At 43.5% G+C, this 12592-nt stretch overlaps 1 protein-coding gene across 2 annotated transcripts in view; it reads right to left on the bottom strand.

Annotated features, from left to right (window-relative positions):
* Window positions 1-1552: 1552 nt before the first annotated feature.
* Window positions 1553-12592, bottom strand: part of LOC129728099 (epidermal growth factor receptor) — a 240503-nt gene continuing 229463 nt past the window's right edge. For both annotated transcript variants that reach the window (XM_055686489.1, XM_055686488.1), the window contains exons 2-8: window positions 7132-7551; window positions 6766-7066; window positions 6193-6700; window positions 5959-6130; window positions 5760-5892; window positions 5386-5693; window positions 1553-5323 (exon numbers count right to left, since the gene is read on the bottom strand). In XM_055686489.1, coding sequence (XP_055542464.1) covers window positions 3027-5323; window positions 5386-5693; window positions 5760-5892; window positions 5959-6130; window positions 6193-6700; window positions 6766-7066; window positions 7132-7551 — 4139 coding nt within the window. In that variant the 3' untranslated portion in view covers window positions 1553-3026. The remainder of the gene's footprint in view (window positions 5324-5385; window positions 5694-5759; window positions 5893-5958; window positions 6131-6192; window positions 6701-6765; window positions 7067-7131; window positions 7552-12592) is intronic.

A 12592-nucleotide genomic window follows, 5' to 3' on the forward strand; every position in this document is an offset into this window, starting at 1 on the left:
ACCTGAATTTGAAAATCTAGTAAGGCCGTTATAAATTTTATTTCCATTTTATGTCACCCCTTTCTCCCCCCCCCCCCCCCTTTCAAAAATCTTGAATATTGGAAGGGGAAGAAAAAAAAGTCCAAACTGTTTTGTTCATTTTATTGGTTTTTCGACAGCATAAATGCTTTATTTAGCAACAAACAAGTCCAGTGACAGCGAGAATGTCTCCAAAAGCAAGCGAAATAAATAGTGATCATAATAAAGTATTATTTTGCAACATTTATAAGTGCAAGTTACAAACGTCATAACTTGCACACAAACTTTGATCAAAGATATTTATTTTTTGCCACCCCCTTTGCTAATTTTGATAACCTTGGACATAAAAAGAATTCAAAATTTGTATCAGCCTAATTCAACCAAGGAAAACCATGGAAAAGTGGTCAGGTTTTGAGCGCTTATTTTGCAGTCATCTATAATCAGGTTTTCGAGGTTTTGGCATCAATCGATCAGAAATTCTTTTACGGTTAAATTTATGTAACAAAAACAAACTATTGTTTGAGATACACTATTGAAAAATTGGTAATCAATATCGATTGTCTAAATCATACCGCGCAGCCAATCACTTCCTCTCTTCCCAAGCACAGTCGACACAAACGGATACAATCGAGCTGACTTTGTTGTTATTGTTGTTGTCACTTTCTGTTTCCGATGTTTATTTGCGTTCCTTGTCAATCCATTCTCTATGTAGCCCCGTCTTCTTTCTAACTAACTGACGAAGCCTTGGTATAAAACGTACTGTTCGAACCCCCATCAGTTTTATTACTGAACCGTACCGATTACATACGGACGCTAAGTGTTAGCAGCTGGAAGGAGGAAAGACAAAATAGTACCGGTCATCTCGGGCCGGTTTCACCCGTAATGCTGGTGGCTGTTAGTAGTACATGGCTACTGCAAAATACTAAAATGGCTGGAATTCTGTACGGACTAACCAGAAAACAAGAATATAATCGGCAACTGGCACCTTTTGGTGTCTCGAAGTTTTGTAAAAGAAGCGTTGCAATTACCTCTACTATTTAATTTAATGGAATATAAGAATACGGTAGTCAACGTCATGCGGTCGTGTCTTGAATACCACCCTCCTACTATTTTTCTGTTTTCTTCATTTCGTTCGGTAGAAGTAAAAATATATTTCATAACGACTTTAGTAACGTGGCATACGCCTCACATCTCTACAGAAGTTTCGAATACGACTTGTGAGCAAGAACTTGAACACAGTATTGTAAGCAAGCGAGGTAAACGATTTGCATTCAAGATGGAATGGAGTAGTTGCACTCTGAATGAGCTAAATTTTTTCACGACATGAAAATGCTCTGAACTACTAGCAAACGCGAAGTCTGTTGATAAGGGAGGATAAAGTTTTGAATTTTTTTGCAATGCCTAACGATTGAAAGAAAATTACGAATAATTAATCGAGCATCGAAGTAGATTAAAATTATCCCTAAACGCTAAACATATTTTCTAGCTAAGGTTAAGAGAGAAGGATGTGTCATCCGAAAAAATACTTGATAGATTCTTGTTTTTGAATATTTTACCTTTAATTCTAGCATTTAAAAAATATCGATAACTTAAAATCTTCAACAAAAAGTATTTTAACTAAAAGGATGTGCCGTCCGTTACGTTGTGTATGTTCCATTTTTACACGCACACACGTGCCCCCCCGGCACGTTTCCACGCACGTGCGAAAATGCATTATTCTTTGCTACGCCAGCTTTCAGACCGGTTTTCTTTTAGTTTATTTCATGTACGAAACATGGCACGAAGTATAACAGTTTACATCTCCTTAGCACTAAACGACGATTAGAAAGGGGGTTTCTGACCGGCTGTTTCACTGCTACTGCTGCTACGCTATATTACAATTCGTTGTCACTCCGTTTCTGAAGTCGACGCGGACCGCGACCACGACGATATGGCGCGACGGTCGGTATTGCTTTTCCGTTTCATTTGTTCAGCGAACTTTTCGTTGAATGAGTAAGTAAGAGCATACAGGATAGGTTTTTTCCTTACATATTTACAGTGAACTAAATTTTAACGTCATATGAATAGTACGCGGCCTGAAGTATGAAAATAACACTTGATTATGTACTGTGTTGTGCTAATTATGCACTCGTAGTTGATGAGGAGATTCCAAGTAAACAGCTTAACTTTTGGAAATGTGTGTATATGTCCTTCGATTAATTAGCAATGTTGGTTTAGTTTTAAAATAAGCAGAGAAGTAGCGGTTGCGTATTTCGTTAGTTTCATTAGACGTTGTTATATATCGCGAATGTATGAAATCGAATATTTTCCTAACAGCTAGACGCTATTGCTTTATTTTTGAACCCTGGTCTCGGAAGAAAGTAGTTTGTAAAGTTTGACAATCGATTATTTAATAATAATATCACAGGTGTTTTGAATGAAATATAAAAAATATAAAGAATTTTGATAATGTTGTTCGTAACCTAAACCATTTGACGTTTGCTACATCTGGGAATTGGCTAACCCATCGCGAAAAAAATCTTGTTTCATTGTACTTGGTTCACACTCTTTCGTTCCGACTCTCCCTAGTATAATCTAAAAACCTCGTATAAAACCTCATATAATAAGTACTAGCTATGTAATTATTCTTCAGAGCTATGTTTTTGTTTCGATATGTCGATTTTTACCTTCTATATGTTATTTACAATTGATCAGTAGCCACCTTTTTCTCAGCCGATGGCTACTTGATTGGGAAAGGCACGTTCGATTTGATCATGACGCGTAGAGTAATAGGTGTACCGAGTTGATGAAATTGACATCTCGTTGCGCCATTCTCTACACACCATGGTTTTGATCTTATTTCTTCACTATCAGCTAGGCATTGAAATTTTCTACACGTTATAGAAGGCACTTATGAAATAATAACAATTTGAACTGTTTTGCGTATTTCAAAGCGTTCGACTTGCATCGGCTTTTAAGATAAAAAAATAGTCAGTTCTGTACAATTTAGCTGATTAGCCGGATCACTATTATACAGTAGTTTCATTACGATGCAACGGTATCAGCTCCCGCTGCAGGTCGTTGTAGTACTCATGCTCGGAGGTGGTCTCCGTTTCGGTAGGGGACAGCGGAATGCCCAGTGTTTGTGTGGGCGGTGCAGCTTGAGGCTCATGGAGCGTAGTATGCTGCAGCTGGATAGCTTCTCCTTTATTGGCATTATTGGCAACGATGGTGTTATTGTTATTATTATTGTTGTTGTTGTTGTTGCTGATATTGTTATTGGGGATGGTCGCAGCAGGAGTGGGATTAGTGCTAACGATAACGGTGCTATGATTGCTGGGAGCTATACTACAAACAGGACTGGAGGGGATTGCCATGCAGATACCACTGACGCTTGGACTCATCGGAGGCGGCGTAGGCAGTCCGGTGCTGACGTTGCTACCGGCCGATCCCATCAGGTACTCGGGATTATCAACACTAGCGGGGACACCGATCAGGTCCATATAACCGGGTACCGACGGTGCCTGACTTTGGCAAGTTGGCATCAGATAGTCATCTTCGTCCAATGGCAAATTGAGCCGAATTCCGCCGACACCGACTTCACGGGCATTGCAATCCGTTTCGTCGTCCGGTTTGAGAGCACCTCGACTGAAGCGAAGACCTTTTGGTTTCTCTTCGACCGGTTCGGCCGTCTGCGGGGAAAGCATTATGGCAGGCCTCATCTTTGGCTGGAGGTATTCATCAGCTTCGACGATAGTTCCCGGAAGATCTGCCGCGGGAGCAAGCGTACGGATCAAGTCTTTTTCGTCCTGATTAGTGTAGGACGGCAGTCTCATAAATTTATCTCCAGGAATCGCCAGGTAACGGCCTGGATCTCTTGCCATATCGGCAAACTTTTCGACCAAACTTTTGAAAGTTGGACGAGCGTCAGCGACTTGCACCCAGCAGGAAAGCAAAATACAATAGATATCCAGTGAGCAGTTACTGGGCTGCGGAAGTTTCTCTCCCTTTTCAATCAGTTCCGGGACGTTTTTCGCTGGAACATTATCCCAAGGTCTAGCTCCGTACGTTAGCAGCTCCCAAATAGTGACACCGAAGGCCCACACGTCACTTTTACTGGTGAACACACGATGACGAATGCATTCCAGAGCTAACCATTTGATGGGCATTTTACCACCCGCTGCACGATACTCATCCGAATCGTAATCCAGTAGCTTAGCGAGTCCAAAATCGGTGATCTTTACACTAGAAGGGTTGTGTACCAGCACATTGCGAGCCGCTAAATCCCGGTGCACCAATCGTCGCTCCTCCAGATAAGCCATACCGCGCGCAATTTGTGTAGACCAGTTGAGCAACGCCTTGGAACCAATTTTATCCTTATTATTCCGAACGTACTCCAGCAAACACCCCAGAGGCATAAGCTGGGTAACCAACATGAGCTGCGAAGTCATGCACACCGCCAGAAGCTTCAGAAGATTTGGATGTTCGACCGATGCCATTATGTACGCTTCTTCCAAGAATTCCTTACTGGATTCAGCTCCAGACATTTCGATCAAAATCTTGATGGCAACAGGCACCTTCACGCTCTCGCCGTCCGGCATCCAGACACCTTTAAACACGCGGCCAAAAGCTCCCATGCCAAGGATACCACCGCGTCGAATCTCCGCCTCTTTGATGATCCTCAGTTTGGTTAAATTCGGTCCCACATTAGTCGGACGAAGTGGTTCCGAATCTTCACAGCCCGCCAAAGCCATTGTCATTTTGACCGCTTCCTTTTTGTTTTTCTGTTTGCAATACAACAATATAACACACAGCCCGAATGATCCCACGGCGACCAATCCAATCAGAAAGCCGAACATTACAATAGGTTTCGTGGTTGCTTCCAGCTGATATCCACTCTGGACCTGGTTTGCCGAACAGTAGGGGCCTATTTTGTTTATTTCTGGCCACAAGTTTTTGTACGGGTGACTTGGCGGACAGCTAGAGGTGCAGTTAAATGCCGTCGAGTTGTCGGTTGGGTCGCCATCGTACAATCTCAGGTTGCGACAGTCGACGCACTGATCCTCACCGGAACCTCGACAGCCACGGCACTCCGAATGACACGGCAGACACTCGCGCGAAGTCTCGTTCACGTAGTGATCGGTCGGGCACTCGTCTTCACACTGTTCGCTCCGTTTGTAGCTTGCACATTCCTGGCAGACCTGCTCGTGGAATCCATACTGGGTACATTTCTTGCACCGTGGATGGCACTTGCGGCAGACCGATTTACCGGACAGTTGCTTCAGTGGACCTTCGTCCTGTTCGACTCGTTCGCTGTAGTAGCCGTCTGCAACACAACATTTCTAGTGAGTATTGAAAATTTTTAAACTTAATAAGATGTGTCATTACCTGGACAGGGTTCATCCTTCATGAGACAGCGTTCCACAGTACCGTCGCTGCGCATAATGGCTCGGTCACAAGAAATGCAGCCACCGGCTGCGATCGTATCCCGGGGTCCCGTACAACCGAGACACGTTTTATGACAAGCAACGCAGGTCCCGTTCAGGTTGTACTTGGTGAAGGGACATTCAGAGACGCAGTATTTTCCGTCCTTCACGTTCACGCAGGAGCCGCAGTTGTCTGCATTGGGACCGTAGCAAGAGTCCGAACATTCCTGGTGGCAATCGCCGCAGGTTTTCGTGTTGACTTGGTAGATTCTAGGAAAGAGGAAACAAAAAAACTTATCTCTCTGTTATAATGGAAAAGTTAGTGTAGTAACTCACTTCGGCAGGCTCTTGCAACTATCAAGGCATTTGCCCTTGTAGACAAAGTTCTTGCACTCCAGACATTGTTCCGGTCCTTTTCCCCAGCAACCAGCGCTGGTGCACTGTTCGTCACAAAACATGCCTTCGTTTTCTACAAAAAAAAAACATTTTCATTAGTTACTCCCAGTTCAAATTGTTCAGCATCATCAATACTTACGGCAAACAGTAGTATTTCGGTTGGACATGATCACACTTTCGTGATCGGCAGACTTCTTAATCTTCGACCAGTCGATGCCCTGTGCATAGCACAGGTGTACATTCTCCAGTATGACGATGGCTCCCGAGTTAACCCGTTTCAGCGATTTCAGCTCAAGGGAATGTAGAGATGTCTGTTGAAGATTAGAAAAATAAAGATCCAAGTTCCAAACACAATTCCCAACCCTCAGCTTACCTTCACAATATACACGGACGCAAAAAGATTTTCCTTCAGCTGCCGGCCGCCAACGACCTCCAGATTGCGGAAGTAGGACAAATTCTTGAAGTCCGGATGATCGCCCTGAATGTTGATGAATCCGCTGATCTCCTTCAGCGTCGAGAACACCTCCAGCCGGTCCGGGTGGATTTTGATGTAGCGCGGTCCGAACGAGAAGTTGGAAAACACCTGCTGGTAGCCGTCGAACGTTTGATCCAGAATTTCTAGCGAACCCTCGATGATGGTGCAGTCTTTGTATTTGTCTATGTTTCCTGAGTTGACGATTCCCTCACCCTGGCACGTTTTCGGACAGGCTCCGTTGCACGGAACGCACTCTCCGTTCTGGGCCATTTTGTTCGGTGGACACGTACGCACACACGCTCCGTTATCCTTCAGCAGATGTTCCGGACAGTTGCGGACGCAGGTTGCACCGTAAGCGTACTTGCCTCCTGGATTCGGTTCCCAGAGATAGTTGGTTGGATTGTATCTGTTGAGTAAGGTTAATTGGTGAGTTACTGATGCAAGTTGAGTAGAATTTGAGAAACAACAAACCTTTGCATGGGTGGACACTCCTGTTTGCACACGCCATCGTCGTAGAAATTCTTACAAGCTAAGCAGTCTTTTTGTGTAGGACCGGTGCAACCTCCAGCGCAGAACAGATGACAACATTCGCGCGGCTTGGAACCGAAACAGCGCCCCTGGGAGCACTGAGGAGAACAGTTCAATTTGCTGAACTTTTGACAGTTGTGCGCTCCCTCGCCCCAGCATCCAGCTTCGCAACTGTGGTGACACTGCGGACAGTCCCGTTCGGGCGAAGTGAAGTTGTACGTATATCGGTAGTGTGCTTTGGGTTCTATGGAAGAAAATATCAGTTAGCATACAACGAGGTATGTTTATGTATCACAATGTACTACTTACCGGAAAGAACTTCCTCCCAGTTGATAGTCTTCACGTGGCACAGATTGTAGTTGTTGAACACGCCGGCCGATCCACTCAGTATATCCCGCAGAGCGGGCATCTCCAAGGTGTTCATCTGCGAGAAGGATACAAACAACCCAAACTCGTCCTCCCACTTATTCAGTTTGAACGTCGTCCGGCCGCGGATGATCTGCAGCCGGGGCAGGATGACCTGTGGAATGTCCACGTGACTGATCAGCACGTATCCGGTCACCTCGCGGATGTGCTGCAGGAAGCCCAGGTCGTACGAAGTGTTCTGTATCCAGGTGATCTCCAGATTGCCGTCCACGTAGGTACAGTTGGTGTACCGATCGCGCAGGTTTTTGAAGTGGTACTCGCGGTTCGATGGCACCGACATACGACCGTTGGTACCGATGCAAACTGCGGAGAGAGAGAGGGAAGATCATGGGTAAAGTTAGTTATGGTTACGAATAGTGGACATCAAACATAAAAAAAATTGACTTCATAACGAATGCAACAGAGATAATATAAAATGGAGAAAGAGAGCAAAGTTCTTCCACCTTCTGCATTCGAAACTCAAACTACGTCTATTCTTTTGTACAATTTTCACTACAAGAAACCAAAGTAATCGAAAAACATATTTACTTTGCGGTTCTCTCAACTCAATCTGTGAATTATCATTTGGGGTATTGACTTCTGATTTCGAGAACCTGGCTCCTGATTTTTGTTTATTATTTCTGACTTCAATTTATGTTTTTTTTTTCAAGTTTTTTCCAATTTGTTATTTTTGATTTCTTGTTTGCAGGTTTCTGATTTCAGAACCTTGGCCCCTGATTTATGACTTCAAATTTCTGATTTTTTTTTGCTGTTTTATGATTTTCTAAATTCTGATTTCTCGTTCCTGTTTTTTGAAGTCTGAATTCTATTCCCGATTGCTGATTTTTGTAACTAATATCTGCCGTTGAATTTTTGATTCCCAATTTTTCTTTGCTAAGTTTTTGATTTCTGTGTAGAGGAAGTATTAAACCCTCTATCGGAACTTGCTATCGATAAGAAATTAGAAGTCCGTCATAGTTCCGTACGTATGGACGCCATATGAATCAAGATTAAATTTATCAAATAAACCAACCCTAATTCCACCGAGCTGAAAATTGAAGAGAAAACATTCTCTCTTCCGATTTTCCTCCTTGTCCATTTAAAACCCTATCGCTCCCAATTAACTACATAAGGAAAAATTGGTTGTACTCTTTCTTAGTTATTTGCTTAATCGTTCTACACTAAGGTCACGTGGACGCCGATGTTTGCCATGGTAAACAAGGTGTCAAATATCATGAAGGAATGTGGGAAATTCAGGCTATTTATCCTATGAGAACTGAATGCTAGGTGTACTAAATGCATTGGTGAAGTGAAGTTGAAGAAAAGATACTATTTTAGAATATGCCAGAAAAGGCTGCATCAAATGTGGAAATGGAATGTGACGTGATTTGCGCCAACCCGACGACAGGGCTGTCAGCACCTTGTCGCTTACTAGCTTTCCCTGAAAAGGTCAACAGAATACTAGGTAGTTAGCCGAAGCCTAGCGGATTGCACCAGTATCAGCTGGTTTTTCAAATTTGCTTCCGGCTTAAACAAATCACTTGCCAGTTGGTCCCATATCTCGGCGAAGACACATTCTGTGCTTCCTAGCAATCAAATCCTACCGCGACCGTCCGATTTACTAAGTTTAAAAACCGCTTTAACTATGTTTGTTGTCAGAGTGCCTTTATTCCCCCCACTGTTGAGGCAGCACAAAGGCTGCAATAAGCATATCAGATTTGAACAGCAAACTGCCCTGTTTTATCCCCTTAATAAAATAGGTTAATTAGACTTTACAGAAATAATTTCAAGTCGATTCAAACAATCAGCGCGAACAAAATATTTTGTCGTTTCTCACCTGCAAGATGCAACACGCAACAGCGAGCAAAAAAAAAATCGCTTGGTGTTCCAAGCCGCAACACGATACGATCGTTGAGTGTGTGAGAGCTCCATCGGTGTTTTCCGTTGTTTGCAAAAATTAAATGCGAATTGTGAAAACTTTTGTCGAAAAAAGATGAGAAAATGTGGTGAAACGGAGGAGTCTTTTTCATAGCGCCCTTCGCGTAGTGGGCTGTGACAGTAGCAGCAGCGGCTTATGCCAGTATCTGCTGGCTTTCCGGATTTGCTGTCGGCTCAAACAAACCAGTTGCCCGTTTGGTCACACATCTCAACAGCAGCGTGAAAAAGCAGCAAACGTTTCGATTAGCCAGCTGAGGACTTTGGCCTTCCTCCCGAGATGGATCTTTGTCCTATTTTCACAACAAGACAAGCAAGTGTTCTGTGCTGGATCCGGGCTATAAAAATTTGCCGCGAGCGTCTAATATTCTAATTTTGAAAACAAATTTCTCAGTGTGTGTTTGTCAGAGAGCCTCATTCCCCCATTATCGGGGCAGCACAAAGGTTGCGATCAGAATAATACCAAATTTTGAACAGCAAACTGCCCTTCTTAGGGTAACTAAACAAGTAATGAAGAATTTTTTTATTTGAGCAAGCAATAGCAGACTTTACGACTGAATAATGAAACACTCTCAACAATGAATTTATAAAATAAGATATAGATGAAGAAAAAAAATGCATTCATTGATAGTGTGCGTAATTCTTGGTCAGAAGCGTGGTCGTGCTAGGATACAACATCCTACTGTTCAACCCTCTTTTTGAATCGATACACTAAGGTCGCTTTTTACGCGTTTTTTTTTACGCGGCTCTTTTTCACTCGGATTGCAGAATTCACGCGGTTTTTTACGCTTTTTTTTTTACGCGGCACATATCCCCGCGTAAAAAGCGACTGTAATTGTTTATTTGTTTATTGTTTATTTGTTCATCGTCTTCGATCATATCGTACAGACTGGTTTGTCTTATGCTATGTTTTTAATTCTATTTTTAAAACTATTTTTGGTTAAGTTAAAGTCGAATAAATCACTGACGTCATTGAAGCCTCTTAGGCAGGAACTGAGCGGATTGTTATAACCATAGCTTGTCCTGTGCCCGGGTATGGAGATCATTGTCCAGTATCGCAACCGGCGCTGAGGAACATTTATTTGAATTAGCAGGAGAAGGTCTGAGCAGTCAATATTGTTCGTTAGGACGTCGAAAACAAACAATCGTTGAAGTTTTATTCGTCTTGTTGACAGCAACTCCAGGTCAATCAAACGACATCGTTGCGAGTAGTCGGGCAGAAGTACAGGGTCATTCCACGGTAGGTGACGAAGAGCAAAACGTAAAAAACATTTTTGAACTCGTTCAATGCGAATAACTTGAGAGGTATGGTACGGGGCCCATATGGGAGCAGCGTACTCCAGAACACTGCGTACTAAAGCACAGTATAGTGCCTTAAGCGCGTACACGTCAGTAAACTGTGAAGCATTGCGGCGAATGAATCCGAGGATCGAAAAAGCTTTAGCGGTAATGGCGGAGATGTGTTGGTTGAAGCGGAGCTTAGAATCGATAATGACGCCCAAGTCACGGATAGACTGCACACGGTCCAGTGGAGTTGTGCCGATGTTGTACTGATGACTAATCAAATTATGACAGCGACTGAAAGTGATCACCTTGCATTTGTTGATGTTCACACGCATCCCGTTCTCTTTGCACCAACGTGAAAGTATATCGATGTCTTTTTGCAAGCAAACACAATCCAACATGGACTTAATTACTCGGAAAATTTTCAGGTCATCGGCGAAAAGCAGCTTTGCAGAAGAAATTCGTTGACACAAGTCGTTAATGAAAAGCACGAAAATCAGCGGTCCCAGTACACTACCCTGTGGAACTCCAGACGGGATGTCGAACTTTCTAGAGCGTGTGGAGTTCACCTGGACGAATGCGCTTCTACCGGTCAAGTACGACATTAACCAGTCGGATATCCAATTGGGGAAGCCCATATGCCTAAGCTTCTCAATTGCGAAGGTGTGCGGAACGGTATCGAATGCTTTTGAGAAGTCGATGTATACCGAGTCCACTTGATTTCGACATTCAATTTCCCGAAATAATACGCTGGTGTAACATAGTAAGTTAGTTGTTGTAGAGCGACGCGGGACGAAACCGTGCTGATCGTTCGATATTATCGATTTAACTGCGGATAGCATGACCTCATGCATCAGAGATTCCAGAAGCTTCCCTAGACAGCAGAGAATAGATATTCCGCGGTAGTTTTCAACTTTTCGTGTGCTCCCTGATTTGTGAACGGGTATCATTTTGGCCGTCTTCCATAAAGTCGGGAAAGTTTGTTCATCCAGCGATCGATTAAACAACAATGTTACCGGACCAACTAGCGACTCGGCGCACTTTTTCAATACTATAGGAGCTAATCCATCAGTTCCAGCCCCTTTCGATTCATCAAGCTTAGTAAGCGCTATGAATACATCCTCACGAGAGAAATTGAAAAACGGTAGACGAATGTCGTGGGAAAGTACGTGCTGAAAACAATTAGGATGGAGCTGGGGCGGCACAGTGTTAAACACGCTTTCAAAGAAGCACGAAAAAAGATTTGCGGCTTCTTCGTGTGTGTTGGCAGTGGCTTCTCCGTAAAACACACCGTCCGGGACGAGATTACTAGCTTTTTGCTCTTTGACGAATTTCCAAAACTCAGTAGGATTATGCTTCAGGTTCGACTGTAGTTTGTTTAAATAGGCTCGATAGCATGTCGTAACTAGTTCCTTATAGGCTGTTTCTGCAAGGCGAAGTAATTCACGGTGCTCATTGGATTTATTAAGAAAAAATCGTTTCCGCGCCTTGCGCAGTTTGTTGCGCATATTCCTGAGCTCGGCATTCCACCATGGTTTCCTAATGGCTCCACGAACAGCGCGACGACGCCGTGACACCTTCGAATTGAGTATTTCGAACAGCTTGTCGTAGAACGAAAGAACAGCGTTGTCGACAGTTAGACCTTCAATCAGCTGTACCCAGTTAACAGTTGAAAATTCAGCATTAAGAGAGCTGAAGTCACAGCTCCTAAAGTCAAAATCGAGTAAATCTGGCTGGCTGTTTCCGAGTTCAACATGCGTCGAACTACGCACATCAACTTGCAACTCAAACGGTGGATGGTGAAGGTCGATTGGTAAGAGCGGAAGCACGGGTGGCGAAATTTCAAAATCGTCCGGGGAACTCGTGAATGCTAGATCGAGTGTTCTACCATTCGTGTTCGAAAAAGAATTCAATTGCACCAACCCGCATGTAGAAATGGATTCACAAAAAGCGAGTTCTTGCTCGCTAGAGGCATTAACTGTTATGCATCCATTGATATCATCATCAAAATTCCATTGAAGCTGGGGAAGATTGTAATCACCGAGAATTAAAACGATATCGCTTGCTGACGATTCATCGCAAACAGACTGAACGGCGGCTGTGTGGGAGCAATATAGTGTTGTGTCAGAATTCGGTCGTAGGTAGA

Source organism: Wyeomyia smithii, chromosome 3 (assembly GCF_029784165.1).
Source record: "Wyeomyia smithii strain HCP4-BCI-WySm-NY-G18 chromosome 3, ASM2978416v1, whole genome shotgun sequence".
Lineage (NCBI taxonomy): Eukaryota > Metazoa > Arthropoda > Insecta > Diptera > Culicidae > Wyeomyia > Wyeomyia smithii.